The sequence below is a fragment of the Selaginella moellendorffii genome, unplaced genomic scaffold (assembly GCF_000143415.4).
Source record: "Selaginella moellendorffii unplaced genomic scaffold, v1.0 SELMOscaffold_3, whole genome shotgun sequence".
Lineage (NCBI taxonomy): Eukaryota > Viridiplantae > Streptophyta > Lycopodiopsida > Selaginellales > Selaginellaceae > Selaginella > Selaginella moellendorffii.
In genome coordinates this window covers 3321074-3348123 of record NW_003314264.1, presented here as the reverse complement: position 1 = coordinate 3348123, position 27050 = coordinate 3321074, and the positions used below count along the sequence as shown (strand labels likewise).

The 27050-nt window shown below is 47.9% G+C and overlaps 2 protein-coding genes across 8 annotated transcripts; one reads left to right on the top strand and one right to left on the bottom strand.

Moving 5' to 3' along the window:
- Positions 1 to 20103: 20103 nt before the first annotated feature.
- Positions 20104 to 22242, bottom strand: LOC112344196 (pentatricopeptide repeat-containing protein At4g02750-like). The gene is made up of 2 exons (XM_024668505.1): positions 22102 to 22242; positions 20104 to 21990 (listed from the first exon to the last, which is right to left on the bottom strand). Exons 1-2 carry the CDS (start codon positions 22240 to 22242, stop codon positions 20104 to 20106), a joined length of 2028 nt encoding a protein of 675 aa, XP_024524273.1.
- On the top strand, positions 22163 to 26561 carry LOC9655333 (GRB10-interacting GYF protein 2). Of its 7 annotated transcripts, XM_024668284.1 has the most exons (13): positions 22172 to 22448; positions 22507 to 22562; positions 22620 to 23255; positions 23307 to 23415; positions 23467 to 23874; positions 23929 to 25383; positions 25447 to 25504; positions 25560 to 25606; positions 25655 to 25759; positions 25822 to 26156; positions 26208 to 26267; positions 26314 to 26377; positions 26431 to 26561. In XM_024668284.1, the coding sequence occupies exons 1-10, from the start codon at positions 22421 to 22423 to the stop codon at positions 26142 to 26144; spliced, it is 3225 nt and encodes a 1074-aa protein (XP_024524052.1). In that variant the 5' UTR covers positions 22172 to 22420; the 3' UTR covers positions 26145 to 26156; positions 26208 to 26267; positions 26314 to 26377; positions 26431 to 26561. The 7 variants fall into 7 exon arrangements, with proteins under 7 accessions (XP_024524053.1, XP_024524055.1, XP_024524057.1 ...); XM_024668282.1 differs by having other exon boundaries at positions 23929 to 25504; XM_024668283.1 differs by having other exon boundaries at positions 22173 to 22448; positions 23932 to 25504.
- The last annotated feature ends 489 nt before the right edge of the window (positions 26562 to 27050 follow it).

The following is a 27050-nucleotide window of genomic DNA, read 5'->3' as shown; positions in this document are numbered from 1 at the left end:
CAACATATCAGCCTGTTACGCTAAGGCCATGTCCATTCACCTTGGTCACAACAATGGTCTGACACCACCTGCATCCCAGTCCCGTCACTCAAATACTGGGCTATCCATCCACGAGTGATCATCCCAGATCCACTCCTTAGCATCCTTAAGATGCCCACAGACATGGGGATTAGCCTTCCCCAATATCTTTGTTCCAGTCCCCATCAAGTCCCTTTTCGTCCTTAGCCGTGCTCGCCAACACTACCACTGGATCAAGGCCCACGGGCCCGACCACTAAGTCCCACTGTCCTCTAGGACTTCCTCCCTGTGTGACCGTGTCCTTGGTCACCACACCAAAGGACTACTCCTCTTCCTTTCCACAGTCTGGGACTTTGGGACAACATTTCGGAACACCGTGGCCCTACGCGGGCCTCATGGGTACTCTCCCTGCCTTTCGCCTTTAGGTGCTCTAGCCATGGGCTTAGAGCGAGGTTCCATTGAGCCACACCAGGTATCCAAGTAAGTAGTGCCACCCACACTTGGACTGGGAGCATCGGCCAGACGATCTCCCGAGGGAACTAGAGCCGGCTCTTGAACACTTCACCAAGCTACCCCGCTTGTCGGTCTGTGTTCACTCTAGTCTTGGACTTCCCAGTGGGCAGCTCATCACCCAACATTGGGTCCGGCCTTCCTGGGCCAAACTGGCCTTTCCTGGCCCAACTGGCTCCACTGCAGTCCTCCCCCTACTATACTTTTGGAGCTCACCAAACCCTCCAGGGTCTGGGAGACGAATGCTTTGGGCTTTCACCCTCTCAGACTCGGACTCGGACTCGAACTCGGACTCGGACTCGGGCTCGGGCTCGGTCTCGGCCTCAGCCTTGGTCTCGGTCTCGGTCCCGATCTCGGTCTTGGTCTCGGTCCCGGTCTCGGTCCCGGTCTCGGTCTCGACTTCGGACTCCATCTCAGGTCCATCTCGGACTCCATCTCGGGTCCATCTCAGACTCCATCTCGGACTCCATCTCGGGTCCATCTCGGACTCCATCTCGGACTCCATCTCGGGTCCATCTCGGACTCCACCTCGGGTCCATCTCGGACTCCATCTCGGACTCCATCTCGGGTCCATCTCGGGTCCATCTCGGACTCCATCTCCGGTCCATCTCGGACTCCATCTCGGACTCCATCTCGGACTCCATCTCGGACTCTGTCTCGGTCCACCTCGGACTCCATCTCGGACTCCGTCTCGGTCCTCCTCGGACTCCATCTCGGACTCCGTCTCAGTCCATCACGGACTCCATCTCGGACTCCGTCTCGGTCCATCTCGGACTTTATCTCGGACTCCACCTCGAACCCCAACTCGGGTCCATCTCGAACTCCATCTCGGACTCCATATCGGACTCCATCTCGGTCCATCTCGGACACTTCCACGTGTCATGTGTTGGTCCTTTTTGGGTCCCTTTTTGGAGCCTTGCTTATTGGTTGCCTCGTGCTTGCTCCTCGAGCACTTTGTTGGGAGTTCCACTCTTGCTCTTGACCTTCCAAGTCGGAGCTTTTACTCCAAACGTGTTACGCTCGTTTGGCTTTCACTTCGGCCACTACCACGTGGTGCCCTTCCGGCTCCACTTTGGGGCCTAGGGATTTTGTGTCTCAGAAGTCCACCACCCATAGACGAAGTTCGATGTCCTCATCGAACGGTAAACCCTTTTATAAAGTAACACCCGCAGGTATTACCATTTCCATCCTTGGCACCCAGCCAATATTTGTCTATGGTTGTACTCTGAAAGCTTACCATGCCTTGTCCATCCTCTAAGGAGCATAGCCTCCCTGACTTAGAGGCTCATTTGACCACTTGTGGTGGTTCTCTCCTTTTATTGGTTTAGTTCTCACTAAACCTGTTAGAGACACCTTCTCTAACTCGATCCCACTATACATTCTTGAGTGGTCTCACTTTCATCGATATAACCCTTGCACTTTGGAACTTTTAATTCTTGACTCCTCGAAGTCAATTTCCTGGGTGTCTTTGACACCTTGCATTGCACCTATTGTGCAACTCCACTTCCCCATCTTAGGAAGTCCTATACTCGAGGGCAACATCATCCTCTCTTCGATTTCATGCCACCTTTGGCACTAAATTCCGGTTATCATAATTTGTGCTAGGGCTTTCCACGGCCCTATCTTTTGGCTACTTTGCCGCTCCCTCATTTGGAGTTTTTACTTCGCCAAATTGGAGCACTTAGGAATCCATCCTTGGAAGTCCACTTCCTTTCCCACAAGCCATTAGCATCAAACACATTAGTGTTCCTTGGCTAACTTTGTCATTTGGATCCCTTCTATTAAATTCCATGGCCCAAACTTGGCCACTAGTCCTTTGCTCCTATCCTTGATTGTTGCACCCAACAACGCAGGATCGCTACCTCCATTTTTGAGGTATCCCTTCAGTTCCATAGCAAAGACTCTTCTTTGCCAAGTCTGGAGGATGTTCACTCCTAGTACGTCTCTTTAGCATCTTCTGCTATGAGCTCTATCCACAGCCCAACTTCGTGACCCTCCCATGGGTCTCTTATAAAAACTACTTTCCTTGGACTCACTATACCATCGCACGGACATAGCTTATTTCCCTTAGGTACCCTTCCCACTTGATCACTTTGACCAAGCCACACCATCTTAAATAGTTCAAATCAACATTTTGAACCAGGAACTTCCTTCCTTAGCCAACCAAGGACCTTGTCCTTATTTGGCCATAAGATCACCTAGTGATCTCACCTTGGCACCTTAACAGAGTTGCCAAGAGGTATTTGGTCTTCTAGACCTTCAAGTTGTTGACCATAACCCCGGGGGCATCCCCCACACTTGGCGGTGCACCCAAGCCAGCCCTTATGGCCAAGGGTTCATAGCAACTGAGATTAGGTGTCCCCATCTCACTCACCACGTCCTTGGTGCCACTTGCACCAAAGCGTTCAAGTTAGATATGCTGAGCTTTCACACTAAGCAATCTAACCGTGCATCATGACTCCGAGGCATCCCTCACTTGGCGGTGTGCCCAAACCAGTCTCCCCACTGAAAGTCCATGACCACCAAAATATTAGTGTCCTCATATTCCAAACCATCACCACGCCCTAGTGATTTGGGACTCAAACCCAAGCACTAGAGGGTCGGGACTCGAACCCAACCTCTGTATATGCATCTACGGATGGCATCACACCGGATGCCTGGCGTGACTCCCCACGCCGGTGCACCAACATGTACTTAAAGCGCGCTATAGATCACAGCTTAGGAACCTAGTTCCTCCACACTGCCAAGTCCTCTCGCTTGACAAATCTGTGATCATGCATGGACTCCTCCATGCTTGGCCCCATGGCCCACCCTTTTTGAAGTTATCACCTTCAACTAGGGTATTTGTTCCCCCGACTTGCCAATCTCGCTTGGCAAGTCCTCCGACCACTGTAATATGGTTCCTGCATGAAAGTCCTTGACCATCGACTTTCGTTCAAAGCCCCCTCTTTGAACACTCGGGAACTACTTCCTTAACCTTGATAACTTTGCCTCATGGTAAGCTTCAAGACTACGCTTCTGCTGCGCCACTCTGATTTCGCGCGTTCCATGAACCATTTACACTTGGCCTTTCTAGGTACTAAGCTACCTAGAATCGTCTTTGGGAACCTTGAAGGAACTCCGTCCCTTAGCTTGCTAAGGCCTCCATTTTCGCAAGCTTTATAGTTGCCATATAGTCTAACATGGACAATTCCATATTTTAGACTCTCCATGGCATCACGGTTGCTAGCAACAACATCCTCGAGCACCCTCTTGATTCTCCACTCCCAACTTGCATAACCACCGTTGGATATGCCCTTCGATTTCTATGGTTCAGTCCCATCCCAATACTACTTGCCTTTTGGCCCCATATGTTTCCTTTGGTTATTCTCCTCCAGAGTAGGAGGATAGCTTTGCACATTTTACTATGCCTTAGCAAATATTCTTAGGGATGAACCTACCCGATAGCTTAGGGAGTGGTTCCTCAATCATGGGCATGCTCACCTTATAATCCCACACATTGGGATTAACGTTGCTACTTATGGGCCTTTACATGCCCATCACTAGCCTTGCCAAAATTCCATTTTTGGATTTGTCCAATTCGGGTAGACAGTCTTCTCCTGTCTCCACAACCTTGGACATTTGGATAGCACCTACTATCCATCATTCGCTAGGGACTTAGTCCCTTGGGCCTTATCTTTTGCCCTTGCGACACGAAACACCACCTCCTGGTGTTCTAAAGTGTTTGGGTGTCCCAATGATGGCCTCCTGACAATGAGCATTCTCGTTTACGACATTGACTTACTATATCGCAACATAAGCAATTTATCACCCAAGAAGTCTTGGGTAGCTACCTTCTACCCATTTAACCAATTATCTTGCACCTTTTGCTTAGTTGCCCCATAGTTGTCAAGTCCTACCACTCATTGCTTAGTGCTTCCACACCTCCATCATTATCTGGGTCACCACACTCCAACTGCATGCCTTCCAGCTTAGGCAATGCCATTCCTGCTTCCGTTGGGATTCCCTTGGCAAGGGGTTTTTATGAACCCACCATCATAAACTCAAGGTATCACACCTTGGCACATTTGGTGTCTCCACACCATCAGCCCCATGAGCCTACCCTTATGACACTACTCATTAGTGTCTAGGTCTTTGCCAAGACCAATATAGTTGCTCCTCATGCTAACTATCCGTTAGCACCGCACCATAGTGTTTGCACCCAACTCTAGGCCAAAGTTGCTTTCTTCTGGAAACATTTTTCCCACAACTTTAGTATGGCACATTCTGCCATCAATAAGATACCTACTGTTCTCATACTTGGATCTTATGATCCTCCCCATACCTCATGGCTACCATACACCTCGGTCCAAATGCTCCAACCAATCCCTTAGGACCATTCCCTGACTCCGCTTGAGTCATCCAGCATTTTGGACTTTGCTAATCCAACAACCTGCGAGGTCTCAGTCTTAGAGGTGCCAACTCACTAGAATACAACTTTTTGTATTCATGTCCTACTTACAAGGACAATCTTTGCAAGTGTTACTCTGACACTTGATGATTGTCTTGGGGCTAACCTTTGCCCCTTATGACTACTTGTCCATGTGATGAGAATCGCAACTCATCTTTAAGTACACCCCCAACTCCTTGGGTTGTTCCAGCATTTACTAGAGGTAACCCCGGCTACCATTTCAAGGACTGGTGCCCTCTTCTGTATTTGACCTCCCACGGTCAACAATTCCAGTCTCAAATTTATGAGTACCAGCCTCAACCATATAAGGGTAATCTTGTGACTCCTTTATTGTTTTTGGAGTCTGCATCTTCCCCGTGATCCCAACTATAGTTGTTTACCACAACTACATTAGCTCGTTTGCTGCATCAAACACTCATCTGGATCACATCCTCAGCTCTCTGAAGAAACCCTTATACTGTTCCCAAGATCCCAAAGTCGTTCCCTTACTGGCCCTCTTCCATCCACCACATCGTGCACAAGTTCACGCATGAACTTGAGTGGAGAGCCATGTCCTCTCGACATACTACTCCTCGAGGATATGTCCATATCTAGGACCTTCCAACTCCAATACAAGTGGTGATATGCTTGGCCACCAATAAGAGTCGGACTAAGGAACAGCTCCGATACTAAGTTGTAAGCAACTAATTTTTCCATTCTACTTTAGTCACTTAACCGCACTTCCGACCACTTGGAGGAGTCTTACTCACAACCTCCGTAAGTCCTATTTTGGACTTAGGCTTACTAGCCCCGAGAATGGCATCCCCGCCACTCAACCTATGCACTTGGTCCAAGTGCTCCACATGTCCGATCCCATGACCGACACCCCAAGGTACCACCAACATATCAGCCTGTTACGCTAAGGCCATGTCCATTCACCTTGGTCACAACAATGGTCTGACACCACCTGCATCCCAGTCCCGTCACTCAAATACTGGGCCATCCATCCACGAGTGATCATCCCAGATCCACTCCTTAGCATCCTTAGGATGCCCACAGACATGGGGATTAGCCTTCCCCAATATCTTTGTTCCAGTCCCCACCAAGTCCCTTTTCGTCCTTAGCCGTGCTCGCCAACACTACCACTGGATCAAGGCCCACGGGCCCGACCACTAAGTCCCACTGTCCTCTAGGACTTCCTCCCTGTGTGACCGTGTCCTTGGTCACCACACCAAAGGACTACTCCTCTTCCTTTCCACAGTCTGGGACTTTGGGATGACATTTCGGAACACCGTGGCCCTACGCGGGCCTCATGGGTACTCTCCCTGCCTTTCGCCTTTAGGTGCTCTAGCCATGGGCTTAGAGCGAGGTTCCATTGAGCCACACCAGGTATCCAAGTAGGTAGTGCCACCCACACTTGGACTAGGAGCATCGGCCAGACGATCTCCCGGGGGAACTAAAGCCGGCTCTTGAACACTTCACCAAGCTACCCCACTTGTCGGTCTGTGTTCACTCTAGTCTTGGACTTCCCAGTGGGCAGCTCATCACCCAACACTGGGTCCGGCCTTCCTGGGCCAAACTGGCCTTTCCTGGCCAAACTGGCTCCACTGCAGTCTTCCCCCTACTATACTTTTGGAGCTCACCAAACCCCCCAGGGTCTGGGAGACGAACGCTTTGGGCTTTCACCCTCTCAGACTTGGACTCGGACTCGAACTCGGACTCGGACTCGGACTCGGGCTCGGTCTCGGCCTCGGCCTTAGTCTCGGTCTCGGTCCCGATCTCGGTCTCGGTCTCGGTCCCGGTCTCGATCCCGGTCTCGGTCTCGACTTCGGACTCCATCTCAGGTCCATCTCGGACTCCATCTCGGACTCCATCTCGGACTCCATCTCGGGTCCATCTCGGACTCCACCTCGGGTCCATCTCGGACTCCATCTCGGGTCCATCTCGGGTCCATCTCGGACTCCATCTCGGGTCCATCTCGGACTCCATCTCAGACTCCATCTCGGACTCCGTCTCGGTCCACCTCGGACTCCATCTCGGACTCCGTCTCGGTCCACCTCGGACTCCATCTCGGACTCCACCTCGGACCCCAACTCGGGTCCATCTCAGACTCCATCTCGGACTCCATATCGGACTCCGTCTCGGTCCATCTCGGACACTTCCACGTGTCATGTGTTGGTCCTTTTTGGGTCCCTTTTTGGAGCCTTGTGTAAGCGACTAAATTTTCCATTTTACTGTAGTCACTTAACCACACCTCCGACCACTTGGAGGAGTCTCACTCACAACCTCCGTAAGTCTTATTTTGGACTTGGGCTTACTAGCCCCGAGAATGGCATCCCCGCCACTCAACTTCGTGCACTTGGTCCAAGTGCTCCACGTGTCCGATCCCATGACCAACCCAAGGCACCACCAACATATCAGCCTGTTACGCTAAGGCCATGCCCCTTTACCTTGGTCACACCGGTGGACTAACACCACCTGCATCACAGTCCCATCTCTCAAGGACTGAGCCATCCGTCCATGAGTGATCATTCCAGATCCACTCCTTAGCATCCTTAGGATGCCCACAGATATGGGGAATAACCTTCCCCAATATCCCTTTTCCGGTCTTCACCAAGTCCCTTTCGGCCCATGGTCGTGTTCGCCAACACTACCACTGGATCGAGGTCCACAGGCCCGACCACTAAGTCCCACGATCCTCTGGGACTTCCTCACCACACGACTATGTCCCTGGTCACTACCCCAGAGGACTGCTCCTCTTCCTTTCCACAGTCTGGGCCTTTGGGACAACATTTCGGAACACCGTGGCCTTACGCGAGCCACTTGGGTATTCTCCCCGCCTTTCGCCTTTAGGTGCTCTAGCCATGGGCTTAGAGCGAGGTTCCGTTGAGCCACGACAGGTATCCAAGTAGGTAGTGCCACCCACACTTGGACTGGGAGCATCGGCCAGTCGATCTCCCGGGGGAACTAGAGCCGGCTCTTGAACACTTCACCAAGCTACCCCGCTTGTCGGTCTGTATTCACTCTAGTCTTGGACTTCCCAGTGGTCAGCTCATCACCCAACACTGGGTATGGCCTTCCTGGACCAAACTGGTCCTTCCTGGGCCAAACTGGCCCTTCCTGGCCTAACTGGCCCTTCCTGGCCTAACTGGCTCCACTGGGCTCCAACCCCCACACTCTCCCTACTATACTTTTGGAACCCCCCGCAGCCCCCCCCCCCCCTGGGGGACAATCGCTTTGGGCTTTCACCCAACTGCCTGTATTAGTATTCGGACTCGGACTCCATCTCGGACTCCATCTCGGACTCCATCTCGGGTCCATCTCGGACTCCACCTCGGGTCCATCTCGGACTCCATCTCGGGTCCATCTCGGGTCCATCTCGGACTCCATCTCAGGTCCATCTCGGACTCCATCTCGGACTCCGTCTCGGTCCACCTCGGACTCCATCTCGGACTCCGTCTCGGTCCTCCTCGGACTCCATCTCGGACTCCGTCTCAGTCCATCACGGACTCCATCTCGGACTCCGTCTCGGTCCATCTCGGACTTCATCTCGGACTCCACCTCGAACCCCAACTCGGGTCCATCTCGGACTCCATCTCGGACTCCGTCTCAGACTCCATCTCATGTCCATCTCGGACACTTCCACGTGTCATGTGTTGGTCCTTTTTGGGTCCCTTTTTGGAGCCTCGCTTATTGCTCGCTTCGTGCTCATTCCTCGAGCACTTCGTTAGGAGTTCCACTCCCGCTCTCGACCTTTCAAGTCGGAGCTTTTGGCCCAAACGCGTTACACTCGTTTGGCGTTCACTTCGGCCACTACCACGTGGCACCCTTCCGGCTCCACTTTGGGGCCTAGGGATTTTGTGTCTCACACCTTGTTTATTGGTTGCCTCGTGCTTGCTCCTCGAGCACTTTGTTGGGAGTTCCACTCCTGCTCTCGACCTTCCAAGTCGGAGCTTTTACTCCAAACGTGTTACGCTCGTTTGGCTTTCGCTTCGGCCACTACCACGTGGCGCCCTTCCGGCTCCACTTTGGGGCCTAGGGATTTTGTGTCTCACACAATGTTGCTACTGAATGGCATGTGGCCTCATGCCATTTTCTACTTGGCCTAAAAGACTTACCATTTGAAGCCGAATGGAGGCGTGACAATCGAGGTTGGACTCGCTGGCGAATGTGCACTGTGTGTGCAGCGGATCGTAGCAGCAAGGCTACTCTGCCACTTACAGTTGGAGAGTGGCGCTGAAATCTCCCGGGACGCCAAGTGGGCTGCGTGTGGGTGGCGGAGTGGGCGGCGGAGTTGGCGGCGAAGTTACAAACTAGGTGTGTCTTGAAGTGGACGCCAATGCACACGAGCGCGATGCAAGCGCGAGTGTGATGCAAGCACGAGTGGACGCCAATGCACACGAGAAACCTGTAGAGAAGGTAGATGAGCGCGAATGTGAGCGTGATCGCGAGTGGGAGCGCGATGCGAGCGCGAGTACGAAGCAAAATGCAAAACCTAACCTCACACGCGCGAAATGTCACGACGGTTGGTAATCCCGCAACGTCATCATTCCTCGGACTTGGGCGCCACCATTAATTTCTAGATTGCCGCGTGCATGCATGCACGTGAAATCCAAAAGAAATCCGCAACGTCATCATTCCTCGGACTGCATGCATGCGAAATCCAAAAGAAAGATCATGATTGGGATATCATTTAATACCCTCGCTATATTTATACCATGCATGATTGGATATTCCAAAGCATCTTGTATTTCCAAAAATGCCAGATGTTCAGCTAAATAAAGAATGGTATACAATGTCCTTCTTGATGACCCTGCAAAGAAGCATCTCAATCGGACACCATATGAGACCACACGAGCCTTACAATGTTTCAGCGGCATTTGCCATAGATCCGACAGTTATTTTGCTCCAAGATTCTACAGTTTGGTGTGCATTGACCTTTCCATCGACACTACAAAGGGACATCACAATCAGATGCGGGATCACAAGAAACCAACTTCACTAACTCTGGTTTCACCAAGATCTACGTAAGGAGTTATGAAATGAAAGGACCCTCTCTATTGAAATGTGTTTATGGTCCTAGGGGCATTGTGACATATCAAAAGATTTTGCATCAAGTTTTGTATTTACATGTTTATCAAGCTACTGAATTGCTAAACCCTAAACCCTCCCTAAATATGTGGCAAATGCTGCGTGAAGAAAGATGCCCTTTCTGGGCAAATGCTGTAAGAGGCAGATGCCGAGTAGTTACACGGCGAATAATCTTGGCGCGGATCGCTGACATGGCATGGCAAAGTTCGAATCACTGACATGGCACAGCTGGATCGAGGCAAGGACATGATGTGACAAAGTTCAACGTCCGACAGCAAAGTCTAGAAGCTACTCAGTTTGAAATTTGTCAGAGGAATTATAAGATCTGGTTTGTCAGAGGATTTGATGTGACGTTCAAGCGTGTGGGCTCATGCAATTTTGATCCCAAAAAATGCACAAAAAAATGCTCGGCATCATCTGGCATTATCTCTTAAATGGCGTAGGGCCGCATGCCATTTTAAGGGGCACATAGGAGTATATTCCTAGAATATTCTGACACGCGCGAGATTTTTTTGAGTTTTCTAGAGATCCAACCGTTAAATCGCAACTAGATTTTACAGAATGGTATACAATGTCTTTCTTGATGACCCTGCAAAGAAGCATCTCGATCGGACACCATATGAGACCACACGAGCCTTACAATGTTTCAGGGGCATTTGCCATAGATCCGACCGTTATTTTGCTCCAAGATTTTACAGTTTGGTGTGCATTGACCTTTCCATCGACACTGCAAAGGGACATCACAATTAGATGCGGGATCACAAGAAACTAACTTCACTAACTCTGGTTTCACCAAGATCTACGTAAGGAGTTATGAAATGAAAGGACCCTCTCTATTGAAATGTGTTTATGGTCCTAGGGGCATTGTGACATATCAAAGGATTTTGCATCAAGTTCTGTATTTGCATGTTTATCAAGCTACTGAATTGCTAAACCCTAAGCCCTAAACATGTGGCAAATGCTGCGTGAAGAAAGATGCCCTTTCTGGGCAAATGTTGTAAGAGGCAGATGCCGAGCAGATGTATCTTAGGCTAGCGAAGGGGACAAACGAAAGCTAGTTATAAACATGACGGGATGCAAATAGATTACTAGGCTGGTCCTGCGAAAATCAAAAACCATATTTGAAAACATTGAAAATGCAAAAAGAAAGGTTTATAATATTTTTGAATTTTAAGCAACCAAAGGAATGTAAGTAGGGCATGTGTTTGTGAGTTTAAAAATGCCTCAACCACTTAAATTCCCAAGTAAATAAAGTTGTTTCTATTTTTGGTACAGGTAAACTTTATAGTGTGTGGGCTCATGCAATTTTGAACCCAAAAATGCACCAAAAAATGCTCGACTAGCATTATTCTTTGAATGGCGTGTGGCCTTATATTGCCATAAATGGACGTACACACACAGCATAATTATTCCTTTACACGGCGAATAATCTTGGTGTGGATCGCTGACATGGCATGGCAAAGTTCAAATCACGGACATGGCACAGCTGGATCGAGGCAAGGACATGATGTGACAAAGTTCAACATCCGACAGCAAAGTCTAGAAGCTACTCAGTTTGAAATTTGTCAGAGGAATCATAAGATCTGGTTTGTCAGAGGATTTGATGTGACGTTCAAGCGTGTGTTATTTTTGAATTCTCGAACTCATTCCTAGGTCTATCATATTTGTGCGCCGTGTTCTTGGTTCCGCTGAGCGCAGTGAGCGCTGCTTGTGTAAGCGGCATTGTGAGCTGTGGTTTATGCGCTACGAGCGGTTGCGGCATTGCGAGCGCCATTGCGAGCGGCAGTTTATGCGAGTGGCAGTTTGTGCGAGCGGCGCTACGAGCAGTTGTAGTGGTGCGAGCGGCGCTACGGTACCACTAATGGTATGAGGGCTCATGCCATCTTGGGGCTTGCAAGTTCATCACTAGCATATTGCCAATAGTTTCTTTACCTGCCTGTAGCTGTGTGTTTATCAAAATGGCATGTGGCCTCATGCTATTGAGGTTGTTTGGTATGTTATGATTTAGGCCATTCTCCAATCATTTTTTGTATGGTCTTAACTTCTTTTCTGCACTTTCAGAATGGCCTTCGCAAGTGCGACGCATGTTCCCTCCGTGGATCTTAAGAACCGTGCTACATGGATTCAGGTGAAGGTGTTTCTAAACAACCCCGAGGGGGAGGTGGTAGCTGAGGGCTTAGCCACAGTTGTCGATCCAAGAGATGCGGTTGCTAATCAAGAATTGGGCTGGGATGATATTGGAGTTGCGATTTTAGAGGTTGTTGACACAGAAGAAAACAGTCTGACTATTGGAAGCATTGTGCGGTGGAAATTGAGGCACTTAGTGTTTGAGAATGTGAAGGATTCACAATCAAACACCACTACAACTGATGACAGAACATCTCTTCATGGGAAAAGAAAGTACACCTTCCTAAAGCGCAGCCAAAGGGATCTGAGCAACAAACCAAAAAGGCAGAAAATGGCAATGGAGGTTCGAATGGTCTCGACAGTTGCTTGTTGCAAGAGGAGGTGCTGTCAACATGCTGATTAGGATGTTATTGAAGAGGAGAGAGCAAGATACAAGACATTGTCCTGGAAGGCAGCTCGCAATTTTGTGTATGAAGCATTACGGTCATCTATTGATGCTTCAGAACATCAGGTGGGGGGCATGGTCTTCCATAGGGGTTTGGTCTGCATGAAGGCATGGAGAATCATTTATGGAGTCCCTCGAACCACATTCTACAGAATCAAAACTGAGTTCGAGGAACAAAGGGTTCAACAGGCAGTCCATGGGAACGACGGTACTCACAAAACCAGGGGTCATGTTGTATATGGAGAGGCAATCTTCAAGAGGTTTGTCGAGACATGTAGTGAGCAGCAACCACATAAAACCCGCCTCTTGGAAGATGGAACTCGCGACACCCAACGAGTTCTCCCTTCCATGTATACCAAGGGGGCCATATTGGAAGATGTGAATCGGGAACTCCAGAGTAATGGCTATAGGAAGCTGAGCCAATCTAGATTTAGTAGATTGTGGAGCAACAGGTTCAGGGATGTGAGTATAGGAAAGTACTCCAGCTTTTCAAAGTGTGACGAGTGCACTGCTATCAAAATGGCTTTGTTGAAGAATTCTTGCATCGCTCAAGAGCGAGAGACGTTGGTTAGAAGGCGGCTCGACCACAACATTGAGCAGAGAAGCTACAGGACTGCATATTATCATAACAGGATTCTCTCCATGGAGAGACTTGACTCTTACCTTTGCATCATCCATGACAAAATGGACCAGAAAAAGACGTGCTTACCTCGACTCAATCTTGCCCCCAAGGCAATCTCTTCATCCATGCAGCTGCCTGTGTCTCTGTTTGGCATAATCGCTCATGGGCATGGTGCCCAGAACTATGGGAACTTCTTTGTACCTCTATGGGGTGGCAGGGGTGCAAACATGATGATTGCGTCCCTAGCAAAACACTTAAGGTCTCTACAAAGTGTGCAGACTGAGCTGAACGGCCAACCCTTGCATAAGGCCCTTGTCGATCGAACCCCATACAGGGTTCAGCTGGAGGAGGAACAAAGGCTTGCAGTATCGCGTGGGGCCCCATGCCATCCCAGTGAATATGTTGGCCGTCAGATTGTAGGGTTATCACGTGAGGCCTCATGCCATTCCGACGAGGCTGGTCGGTCGGTGAATGCACAGCCTCATCCAAACGAAGCAGAATCTCAAGGAAGTTCTTGTGGCCGATGTGACCCCATCTTCTACTCCAAACAGACAATGCTGGCAGTGAGAACAAAAACATGTACGTCTTCGCGTACTTGGCGATGCTTGTTGCTAAAGGCATATTTGAAACGGTTACACTTGGCTTTCTCATGGTTGGGCACACTCATGAAGACGTCGATGCCATGTTCAGTCACCTGGCAGAGTCCCTCCGGCGATCCAATGTCCTCACCCTCCCACAACTCTACGATGAAACGACGCTAGTCACCATGCCCCAGATATGTCTAGCCCCTGGACAAAAAACATATAATTTCACGTCATTTTCAAATACTTGAAAATTTGTACCTAGTCTCATTTTACTGAATAAATCCCACTTTAACGAAATAGAGCTTAAAGACAAAAGATCAATTGTTCACCCTAAGAGCAGAAAAGATGGAGGCATTCATAAGGTCGGGTCATCTCAAATGGCACATTAATGAGAATGCACTGAACAAAGAATTCTATAAATTCATAAAATCAAAAGTTACGTCTTTACCAATGTTCGGGCTCAAGGACAACCAAGGGGAGATACACACGAGCTTACATGAGATGCATAAGATGGCTGAGACATACTATCAAGGACTCTTCACTATAGAACCATGGATTAAGAAAAGGAAAATGGTAATAAATAAAGTGCTCCAATCTGTGCCTCAAAAAGTAGATGACTCGTCAGCAAAAGCTCTATGTAGAACTTTCACACTTAAAGAGCTAGAGGAAGCAGTAAGAGACTTGAACGATGATAAGATGTTTGGGGAGGATGGAAATGGAATGCCACAAGTGCACTATAAAACAAACTGGGAATGGTTAGGACCAAAAGTCCTAAACACATGGAATGAGGTGATGAGAATGGGAAAATGGCCTCTAGGAGCAATCGACAGAATTATTGCGCTCATCCCAAAAAAGGGGGGGATGCATCTCGAATCAAGAACTGGAGACCGATCTCGATGTTGAACACGCTTTACAAGATCATAGCTAATGCTTTAGCCAAAAGATTGCAACCGATACTACCAAAAACGATACATGACACCCAAAATGGATTTGTAGAAGGAAGATAGTTGATAGATAATATATTGATAGTGTTGTTAACACAAGAACAAGTAAAGGACCAAGGACTAAGATGGCAATAATACTTCTGGATTATGAGAAAGCCTACGATAGAGTGGACTAGTAATTCTTACAAGCTACAATGAGGAGAATTGGCATTCCAATCAAGTTCATAGGATGGATGGCCACCTTATATTAAGGCACATCAAGCAAGGTCACAATAAATGTGACAGTGGGGAACACAATTAAATTACAACAATCAGTAAGACAAGGGTGTCTTTTGCCCCTTTCTTGTTTCTGTTCGTGGCAGATGTGTTAGCACATTATCTAGCAAGATTGGAAGGGCCGGAAGGGTTGGTTTTACCTGGGTGTAGAAACTCACTACAAGATATGGCAGTGACAGCAGAAAATTAGTTGAAATCTAGTGCCTATACTGATGACATAGGAATAATAGCAACAGGCTCCCTGGAAAGCATGAGCAAGGTCAAGGAGGATTTGGATTTTTTTAACTTCGCAGCGGGCTCAAAAATAAACTAGGGAAAATCAATGGGAATATGGTTATCAAATTCAGACCTGCCAAGCTGGGAAGAGGAGTGGGACTTCAAGTGGCTGAAACAAGGGGAAACAACAAGATACCTAGGTTTCCAAGTGGGCCGGGACTATGACCCCCTCCCACAGAATCAAAAAGTAGTTGACAAATTCAAAGATCAATTGAAATTCTGGGCATCATGAAAGTTGTCCTTCTCGGCAAAATGTGTAGTGGCGAACAATATTGTGCTAGGGGTAATATGGTTTCTGGCAGCAACATGGAACCTAGACAAGAAAACATTAAAAGATATGAACAAGCTAATCAGGACATATGTATGGAAGGGACAAGTAACAGTTTCAAAAGGAGGGGCAAAGGTTGGATGGAGCTTGGTCACAAAAGCAAAGAAGGATGGGGGGATAAATATAATTAATATAGAAGAGCAATGCAAGGCTCCATTATTCAAGGTCTTCCATCGAATGTATATGCCCAGAAACCAGCCATGGAAACTACTATTGTACCACCAATTGCTAAAGGTCATCCTTGATAGACTAGAACATAGAAGGCAGAATTGGGGAAAAGATGAAAAGTGGCACTTTGCTAACTGCACCTTAAAAATGCCAAGACCAAATACATTCTCAAAGAAACTATTCAAGTTATAGAAATAATTCAAAGGGAAGATGGGAAAAAGAAAATTGGCAAACAATTACAAAGTTGACCGACAACTAATATTTCTCAATAAACAGTTCCAATATAAAGGAAAATGCTTGGGAGAAACAAGAGACAGAGGAATAAACAAAGTATGTAAGGACGTGCACAGTGCCGGGAGGAGAACATTTGTAGAGGCCAACTCGATGCTAAAAGTGGGAGAAACAAAAAGAAATAGAGACATGCTAAAAGCTTTTTATGGTCTAGAAATCTTGATGCACCAGTTAAAAAAATTTGAAATGGCTTTTGATGACGCATGAAAGTATTGCAATTAGAGTGTTAGGGAAGTTAGAGAAATGACACCAATATGGTGGATAGCCAATGAAAAGGTAATATATATGGCAACTCAAGATCAAGCTAAATGTGTTGTTTTCAATGTTGGTGTGGCCAGTTGATTGCTACCATACAAAGTGCCCGAGGAAAGTATAAGACTGGACATATCAAAAGTAAAGCCCATACGGGTAATAAGCATGGATAAGAAAATAACATTGATAGATTCAACAATAACAAAAAGTTTCGTAGCTAGGCTGTATTGGTTTAGGCAACAAAAATTAAGCAAGTTGGTCTAGGATCCAATGAAATGGAACTAGCAAGGAAAAAAAAAAGGAAGAATTCTTTGCGCATGAGATAAAGTTGGGAAAACAACTCATTCAGCCAAGTAGTGACTCACTACTGGTATCAAGAATGAAGTGAGCCAACATACAAGACATGATACAGCAGGCTGCATTAAAAGGGCTGTGGAAAGGAAGATGGGCAACAAAAAGAAGATACCTTATGTGCTTGATTATGCAAAATTGGCTATCATCTAAACGAAATATACATCTTGCAAACCAATCCCGTGATAAATGTGGGGCAAGGGAGACACAAAGGCACATACTTTGGGAATGTGAAAGTGTACAAAATGTGTGGAGAAGCACATGCTAGTTTTTGCAATAACATTCCCAAAGACAAGTGTGCTTCACGTATGAAGTGACAGTGTGGGGTGAAGCTATTGTAGGAATATGAAATAGAACAGACTCTTGGAAATGGTTCTCAACACGAGAAAGGATGCCATGGTTTGATCAGCTCAACACAATAAAAACAGATATAGAAGGAGTATCCTCAAAGTTAGTGGACTTAATACAAGGAATTATGTTATGGGAAGTGTGGAAAGCCGGATGCAACAGAATTTTTAGCAACAAGCATGAAGAGCCAAAGATGGTGGTGTCATGGGTATGGACTAGAATGATTATAACAGCAGCAGCCTATGTCTTACAACTGGAAAAGAGAGGAGGGTGAAATAGGCTAAAAAAAGCTAAGAAAGAAGCACAAATTTAGCATTTCTTATGGAAGCAAGGGGAGGCAAGTACTCGGGAATGGATGTGGACACCACTAGATGAATGGTTTCAAGTGACATATCTAGGCAGACCTTCGGGATCCAATTCACGAGTAACCCCCATAGATACTTCCATAATAAGCCCTTCTAAATAAAGGCTTTTTGCTGGTTTCACACCCAGTTTTTTGGTGTTTTGCTGAAAAATAAAAAGCCCTATTTAACAAAGGTAAAGTTAATTTCCACGTAGGCATAGCTTTCTCCAATGCCCAGATTACCAAAGCCTCTTTTCCAATGGCACCTTGATTGCCTTCAATTTCTTAAGCATTTGGCTTTAGCAATGAATGGTGATCACTAACATCCTTTTGTAATCCTGGATCTTGCTCTCTTACCTCATGTAACATAGCACAGATCATGCCTATTGCTTGCTCACTACCCTTATCCGTGCCTGCTTTATACCCTAAATTTGTTTGGCACGAGAAGGGGCTCAAGAGTATTGAACGTTGCCTGACATCCACTCTGGTTGCTATGCTGCACCATCTTGAGAGACTGGACCACTTTGCCCATCGTTAGTCTCTGGTTCGCTTCTCAAGCGGCAGCTACCTAATCCATACCATATTGACTCTTTGTTGCCTTCTCTTGATCACTAGGGCCATTCCATCTTTCAAAATATTTTCCTAGATAACTTGTTAGGTGAAGGCAGCTTGGGGACGAGTCAAAAAAGAAAGCATTTGAGAAGGGTTTGATGCTTTAGTTAAAGAGGACGTGTGAACTGAATGAGAAAGAAAGTATGCAGAACTAGAGAGCTTGGCTAACCAACCTGATTTAGTTAAGCCAATCCTAAATTCCTAGTTGAACTTTGTCTTTGGGCACGTGCAAAACAATGATAGATGAAAGTACAGCACATCAAGCTTTTCCCACACTTGAAACTAACCTTGTGATCCAAAGAAGCCTTGACCCTTGTAGCCTCTTCATATATGAGAAACTAGATATTAAGCTGGTGTTAAAAGGCGACCATTGAGTTAACGAAGTTGGACAACACATTGTCGAGAAGTTACAAAGGAGCAACTATCGTACCACATGGATGACACTATAAAGTGAAAAAGGAAAGAAAATATATAATGAATCCTGTTTAGTGTCAGCCACCATCGAGCAGGAGCTACTGGTTGTAAGTTGTTCTAGGCAATTCGATCACAAAGTCTCGAAAGCTCTCATGATATATCCTGTATAGAAGACGCTAAACATGGGATGAGGACTACTTCACTTTTTCTGCCTAGGAAACACACCTAGGCGATGAGATCCAATCTCCATCTCCGGGGTATCTCCATCGCCAGCCACAGCGTCTGATCTGAAGCCAACACAGTCTATACGCAAGCCAATCGGCCAAGCGAAGGCAAGAATCTCCTGATAGAAAGATTATCGAGCTTCGGCAAGAGGGAGGAGTGAAGAGCAATCCATCGCAGGGAGAGAATTGAGCATTGAATAGAGAGAGAAATCCAACCTTCCAGCGCGCACACCACCTCCCTCTTCCTCATCCCGTCCACAAAGATATGAGCTTGGGAGGAGCCCTCAAATTTAAATACGTACCGGCATTTTATCGGTAAAGGTGTAAAGAGCCATTTTGTGCTATGCTCGTCAAAGTGCCATTCGAGGGCATTTGCCGGAATGCCTCAAACAGGAATAAAATTTTCTTAAATAAAACCATCAAAATAGCGATTGTGAGCAAATGTGAGTCATCAAACAACATAGTCTCACACCAACGCAAGGAAGTCTATTGGCACTCTGAAAAGATATTGCTGGTTTCAGCGAGGTTCGAACTCGCGACCAATTGCGTGATGCGCGTGATTTGAATCGTGCCTTTTAACTGTTCTATCTTTCGATCCTCCCGTCCATCGCCTGGCGTCTTCTCCCGGTTTAGTCGCGATTCACAGGGGACGAGAGCAAGCATTTGTTTGATCGAATGCGGCAGAGGGATCTAATCTCATGGAACTCTCCTCTCGGGCTTCGCCCACACGAAGCTGGGGAGCTGTTCTATCGAATGCCAGAGCGGAACATCGTCTCGGCGACCACGATTCTCACAGCCTATTCCCAGATCCCAGCTTGAAGAAGCCGCGGAGTCCATTCCCGGCCATGATCTTGTGCTGGATGATTGCATGACACCAAGATAATGTGTGATGCTCTCCCGGTATGCCCAGAACGGGCATGTCACCGAAGCCAGGCTCCTCTTTTCCAGCATGCCCGAGCGGGACAGAGTCTCGTGGAACGCAATGCTCACGGCTTACGCTCACAACTGTGAGCAAACCTCATCTTTGAGACGCTGCCAGATCGAGGAATGGTGACCTGGGCCGCTGTTCTTGCAGCCAACGCTCGCAATGGCCGCTACCGCGAAGCCATCGACGTGTTTGGAGAGATGAAGCTGCTGGATATGGTGGACGAAGTGTGCTTCGTGTCGGCCTTGATCGCTTGCAGCCGAGGAAAAACCGAGGATGGGCAATGCTGCCTCGTTTCGATGATCGGTGACTTTGTGCTGCGAGGGTCCAAGCAGCACTACAGCTGCATGGTGGACGCGCTCGCGCGATCCGGCAGATTGCGAGACTCGGAGGAGCTCATCGCGACCATGCCTTTCGTCCCGCGTCCGTGAGGACGAGCTTCTTGCAAGCTTGCAAGCAAGCAAAGGCATGGATCGTGGAGCTGCTCAAGCGTCACGGTCGGTTCTCGAGATTGAGGCGGAGAGCTCAGTCGGGTGCGTTTACTTGGGCTGAATCGCTGGCGGAATTTTCTTCCCGTTCTCGATACATGTTTGCGAGGAGCACGTAAGAGGCCGAGTCCTGCGGATTCAAGCCGAGGATCGTCTTGGCAGCGTCGGCCCCAACGTGGAGATTGCTGTAACTCCTGCTAGCTCCTAGCAAACACCTCCAGTCCGAGGCATCCGCCTTGAAAGGCATGGCTTCGATGAGATCTCTAGCCTCGCTTAAATGCCCGGATCGCGCAAGCATGTCTAGGACGCAGCAGTAGTGCTGCTTAGAGGGCTGGATTCCGAAATCCGCCATCATCGACTGGAAGTAACATCGCCCCAGGAAGACTTTCCCTGCGTGGCTGCAAGCTAGCAGGACGAGCACAAAGCAAATCTCGTCTGGTACTACATCGTCCAGTTTCATGGAGTCAAACACAAGGAGAGCTTCGTCTGATTGACCATGGTGGAAGTGAGCAGTCAACACCGCCGTCCACGAAAGAACATTTCTCTCCCACATCTCGTCAAACATTTTCCTCGTTTCAAGAAGATGCCCGACTTGGGCATTTGCAGTGATCATGGTGTTCCAAGACAGCGACGTTTGATATGGAAGCTTCACAAACAAATACTCTGCATCATGCATATTACCGTGTTGTGCCGTTGCGGACAAAATTGAATTCCACGATATCATATCGTGTTCTGGCATTGAATCAAACACAACTCTTGCCTCGTCAAGATGGAAGCATTGGCCATATGCTGATAGAATTGCGTTCCACGACACCAGATTTTTACTGCCCATCTCGTCGAAAATCTGCCTTGCTCGCTCGAGATTTCCGTTCTGAGCGTGTGCCGTGAGCATCGCATTGCACGCCGTGAGGCTGAGGTGCTCCATCCGATCAAATATCCCCTGGGCATCCTCCAAGTATCCATTGTGCGCGTAGGCCGAGAGCATGGCACTCAAGGAGATGTGATCCCACTGCTGCATCGACCACTCGAAAAGATTCCTTGCCTGTTCCAAGCTTCCGTTCTGGGAATACGCCGCCAGCATCGCGGTTTCCGAGACGAGGTTTTGCTCGGGCAGAGCCTCGAAGAGATTTTGTGCCTCTTCGAGTCTTCCATAGTTGCCAAACTCGGTGATCATCGTGGTGGTGGACACCAAGTCCCATTCCGGCATAAAATCGAAGAAGAATCTCTCGGCATCTTGGGTGGAGCCGAGCTGGGTATGTGCGACGAGAATGGCCGTGTAGGAGATGAGATTCCGTTCCTCCATTTGAGAGAATACACGCATGGCGAGCTCAACATGCCCGTCCTGAGCATATGCTGTTAGCATGATGGTAGAGGAGAGGACGTTGTGCTCTGGCTGGCAATCAAAGAGCTCCCTACACTGGGCTAGATTCCCATTTTGGGAATATCCCGTTAGAAGTGAATTCCACGACACGAGGCTTCTCACTGGCATCTCTTCGAAGAGCAGAATGGAGGTTTGTAGATGCCCACTTTGGGCATATACCATGAGCATGGCATTCCACGAGATAAGATTCTTCTCGGGCATTTGAGTGAACAGGAGCTGTGCTTCGTCGATATTCCGAGCCTGAGCATATGCCGAGAGCATCAAGTTCCAAGAGATGAGACTATGGAAAGGCATCTGGGAAGATAAGAAGCGGCTAGCGTGGTCGAGCTGCCCATTTCGTGTGTAGGAAATTAGCATCAAGTCCCAGGAGAAGAGATCCTTGGAATTTGGGGGAATGGAATCAAAGACTCCTCGAGCGCTTTCCCAGCTCCGGCATTTCCCGTATAGCTCGATGAGCTTGTTAAAAACGAAGACGTCTCTGGGATCGATCGAAGAATTTACGCGAGAATGGATAGCTCGAGCCTCTAGAAGGGTGTCGCAGGACTGGATTAGATCGAGGCAATGAGTTCTAGGACGAACGCTTTGCGCTAGCGCCCCATTCATATCAAAGAAGAGGCGGCGAGAATTAGGTCAGCATCTTTCAAAAGATTTTACTTCCCGGAGTGAATATGCCCTTATTCTATGGTCCCGTTTCTCAGCGATCGCCTGTAGGGTATCTGATTCTCGGGATTGCCTGTCTGCGAGCGTTGAGCGCCCGGTGGTGGAGATAGCGAAGAATTTCTCTCCGCGATCCATTGCGCGTGACATAGGGTTTGCGCTGGGCGCGCGCGCTGTTGTAGGAATCGATCGAGGCGATAGGGTTTGGAGCCGGAGCTAGGGCTTCTTGATCCTCGCCCAGAATGTCATAGGGTTTAGGGTTTGCGAGCAATTGGAAGCGAAATCGGTGGATTGCTCTGGAAATTCTCGCGCTACGATGATGGACGATAGCTACAAGCATGCTGGTATGCGCCTCGTATTCTAGATCCAGTTTGTTCTGACTTTACACATCAATTTCTACAGTTCCACTGTCGCCGCAGTGGTTGTCTGCCAAGCATGGTGATACAAAGCTCCCCGCGGTGAGCTCTTTTGATTTTTTTGCCAGTAGAATTCACACACTATTTACTTGTTCTCAGGAACTTCCGTCCACTCCGAAAGGAGGTGACCCGGATTCCAAGCGTGGGGATGGGGACAAGAAGAAAGATTGGTGGCGAACTTTATCTCCTGGCATTGGAACGCCGGATCGTGAGCGCTGGCGGGAAGACGAACGGGAAACTGTAGGAACTCGCAGAGATCGCTGGGTGGAGCCTGTCAATCGTGATCGGGATGCTTTTGACTCGAGACGAGATGGAAAGTGGAGCAACCGATGGGGTCCGGACGACAAAGAGAAGGAGTTTCGTCGAGAGAAGTGGCTGGCAGGTCGTTCGCCCGCGCCCTCTGCTCTACCAAAGTCTGCTCCAGGATTTGGTGCTGGCCGAGGCCGGGGAGTAGGGTCTGTTGGCTTTGCTGCTGGTCGTGGAAGAGCGAGTGGTACTACTCTTGGGTCTTACAGTGCTGCGTTGAGTGGAGGACACATTGGGGCTCCTCCACCAACCGTTGAGAAGCCAGGTAACTCTTTCAAGTATCCAAGAGCCAAGTTGCTGGATATATATCGGAAGTGTGGCGGAGCCTCTGGGTTTACCGAGAAGGAACTTAGCCCAGATGTGTCGGAGGTTTCTGAGTCTTCCCCAATGGATCCTTTGGCTTTTGTTACTCCAAATCCCGAGGAACAGGTTCGTTCAGCTAAGAATTTACGTTTCCTAACTTTTGTCTTGCTGTTTCAGCTTGTTTTGGAAAGCATTTGGAAGGGTAAAACTGTGAGCAGCATCAGTTCGAATGGTAGAAGTAAGAGGCTTTCTGAGGCTACGTCGAGAATGGATTCTGTCCTTCCAGGTAGGCTCACAAGTTTGCAAATACGAATTCTACAATAAAAACTCGTTACAGATGAAGAGAAGCTGGTGGTTGAGAAAATCGACACTATCGATACCTCTATTACTGAATATTCTTCGCCAACTGAGATCACCGATGAAGTGAAACACGTCGAGCCTCCTTTAGAAACTTTCGCTGAGGATATTAAATTACAGCAGGTTGATGTAGCGGAGAAGGAAAAGCAAGTTGTGCCGCCTGAGCCTGAGACGTTAAAACTTTTATATGTGGATCCGCAAGGAGATGTTCAAGGCCCTTTCTCAAGTGGTGACATCCTTCAGTGGTACGAGGCGGGTTATTTTGGGCCGGATCTACTCGTGCGAGACGCTTCTGCTCCAGAAGGCAGTCCTTTTATTCCTCTCGGGAGCGTCATGCCGCAACTTGTTCAAACTACCGAGCGAACAACAGTTATCGAGACAGCAAGAGGTACTTCTCTATTTTCAGGATCTGGCTTCTCTGATATTAGGCCATTTTATCTAGCAGACGAGCGTAAAGACAATGCTGATAAACAAAAGACGATCGCTAGTCAGACGGAGGTTTCTGGGCAGCTATTATCTTCGTTTCTTCATCCTCAAGTGCCGGGTTCACTTCCAGACGACAGCATTGTCGCTGCTGGTCGAAAGGATGAACACCTTGTCCAGCCTTTTATGCAAATGGAGAAACCTCCACGGTCGTTTGTCCACGAGCTGGAAGAGCTTGAGCTCGCGCGTCAACAGCAAGCCCAAGCCCTCGCCAGGCAACAAGTACAGCAGTCATCCCTCGACTTCCACATGCAACCCGGAGCTGTATCAGATCACTCTCCTCTTCACACCAAAAACTTACAGCGCTCTATGTCGGACTTTATTATGGACCCTCTTCGACGCGAGCAACTCCTAATGGAACAGCTTCCGTATCAGTACGAACAGCAACAAGTCCATCCCGGACTTTATGGCATCGAGAAGCAGATCATGCAACAACAGGAAGAGAGGCTGATAAACTCGCTGTCCGATCAGTATCTTCAGCTCATGCAGTCGAGACATCAACAAGATGTTCTTATGCACCTTTTGCAGCAGAAACAGCAAGAGCGTGAGCTCAGTAGACTCCTGAGTGCACCTCAAAACTTTCCGGAGAGGCGTATATCTGGAGTCTGGAAGGTTGACGATTCAGGATATCCGATGCGAGTTATGGATAACATGCACCAGCCTAGACTGCAGCATCAGTCCAGTTTGCCGGCATTATATGCTCGAGACGATCGTCTTCCTGGCCATGGTTTCGAAGAGCGCGATCGTCTTGAGCAGCTGGAACTCCAGACGCTTGCGGGGTTGCAGAGGGTCTCCAGCGAGAATTTTTTTCCGCAACCAAGGAATGAAGTTCATCAAGGTTTAACAAAGGAGGCACTTCAGGCTATCATATCAGGGGCAGGAAATCCATCCTCTCGGATACCGTCATGGGAAGAGCAGATGATGCAAGAGCAGTATTTGAAGAGCTTAGAGCGCAATCAGGCTTCGCTGGGTTTGGGAATAGCGGATCAGGTGGTACACAACCATAAGATGGATCGTCAGGGCTTGTCATCTCAGGAGTACATGCTTCAGCAGCTAATGAGGAACCAGCAACTTCACGAAAGAAAAGTATCAATAGAACGTGAGCTGCAGCCATCACTCTGGAATAACACGGCAGAGCCTGAAAACTTCAAGTGGCGGGGTGGACTGCAGCACAATGGAGTGTTCAGTAACAACATCCCTGCTAGTATGCCAGACAGCTACTTGAAGCACTCAGCGCCTCTGAATCAACAGGGAGTTGAAGTGCAAAAGGGGTTCCTATCTGGTAGTTTTCCTTCCTATGATGGCTTCGTGTCTGATGGTTTTCATGCGCCTGTTAGAGAGGTGGAGAACAGAAAGATGAAGCTAGCGACTCCCGTGGACTTGTCTAGCACGCAAGCTGGGAAGCTCGAGAACGGTATGCAAATGTCATCCACCAGACCTTTGCAAGCTGACGCCTCACAAAGCAGAGTTCACACAGGGATACAGGATTTCTTAACTAGTGAGAATACGTCAGCGCCAACGAATGTAAAACCTGAGTAAGTGTTCCTCTTTTTTAGTCCTAGCTGGTTTCTAACCGCTGCTTGTGGACAGTCTTGTAGATATTGTTTCGAACGGATTAGTTCCGAGCAACCAGCAAGGTAATCTCTCGGTTGAGGTGATTCTGTTTTCTTAAACTTGAGATGCAGGCTCTGTGATGCCCCTCGCTCCACAAAGTCTTCTCACGGCTGCTGATGTAAAGTCCTTTCGAAGCTGGTGTGAGACACAAATCAAGGAACTTACTGGCAGCAGTGGTACGTGCTTGGGCTTTCTGATACATGGAATCTGATCGCTTTCTTTCTTTGTGTGGTTGAAGATATGAGGCAGCTTGATTACTGTGTTTCGCTCCCGTCCGTGCTTGAGGCGGAGCGTTCCCTGACTCAGTATCTTGGAGAAAGCTCCGACGCCCAGGCTTTCAAAGGCGAATTCTTACGGTGTCGGGAGCTCATGACACCGCAGATGCTCCAAGTATTCAACAGCGGGCTTAAAAGCGATGCCAAAGTCGAGGGAGGCAGTCAGACTGTTTCCAAGAAGAAAACAAAGAAAGGCAAGAAGATAGTGGACCCGTCTCTTCTGGGATTTAGCGTCGCGAGCAACCGAATGCTCATGGGAGAGATCCAGTACGTGGATGATATGTGAGCTTCGATCAAAGTAAGACTTTCATGCTCTTGTATGATTGTCTTCTAAGTGTGGATTTCTTAGAGTTCCTTTGTTGAGAGTCTAGCTAGGAGAAGCGCGAGGGACGATCTAACATGCATAAAGGTATGCTTTCCGTAAAGGCAAGTTTTCATCTCTTTCGTTGTTTCAGGTCAAGTCAATGAGAAAATGGAGGAGGAGAACTCGTATGGACTCTCAAGCGTTTTTCTTTTCCGGTAATGTTGACTCGACTCTCTTCTGCGGAATTAACCATCGTGTGATCTTACAGTGGCTATCGTCGGAAAATCTCGCGGCACTGATAGAATAGATTGTTGAAATATGCTAACGCTTTGCTTAAGGCTCAGTGATTTGTGGTTTAACTAAACTAAGGTTATCCAATGTTGTGCAAGTGATCTCGAACCCACCCGAAGATGATTGTGAGGACTCACGACCACCAGTTTTTGCCACGATAGTAAAAAACCATGTCAACCCATGAGTTTTAAATAAGGGGTAAAACGAAAAAATATCGATCCCCTAATAGCAATTATCCATTAGCATACTTTTTTCCTTTTTAATTCCTTTAGCACCATACAAATGTGTCTCATAAAGTTTGTGGTAGAACTTGCCAACTCTCGAAAACCAACTTCATTCTTGCATCTTGAAATGATGTTCTCACAGTAAAGTAGCTACTACTAACTCGGCATAGCTTTACATCCAGCATAGCCAATGTAGTATCTATTAACACAGAGAATTTACCAAAATGGTGAGTGAGAGAGAAAAAATCTACTTTGCTTTGAATTCATTAGTAGGAATATTTTCAAAGCAATTTTTGAATGCAGTTCTAGAAAAAAAAACCTGCAATGTATGACAAAGTTGATGAGTATCTATTGTCACTTTTGCTGAATCCAA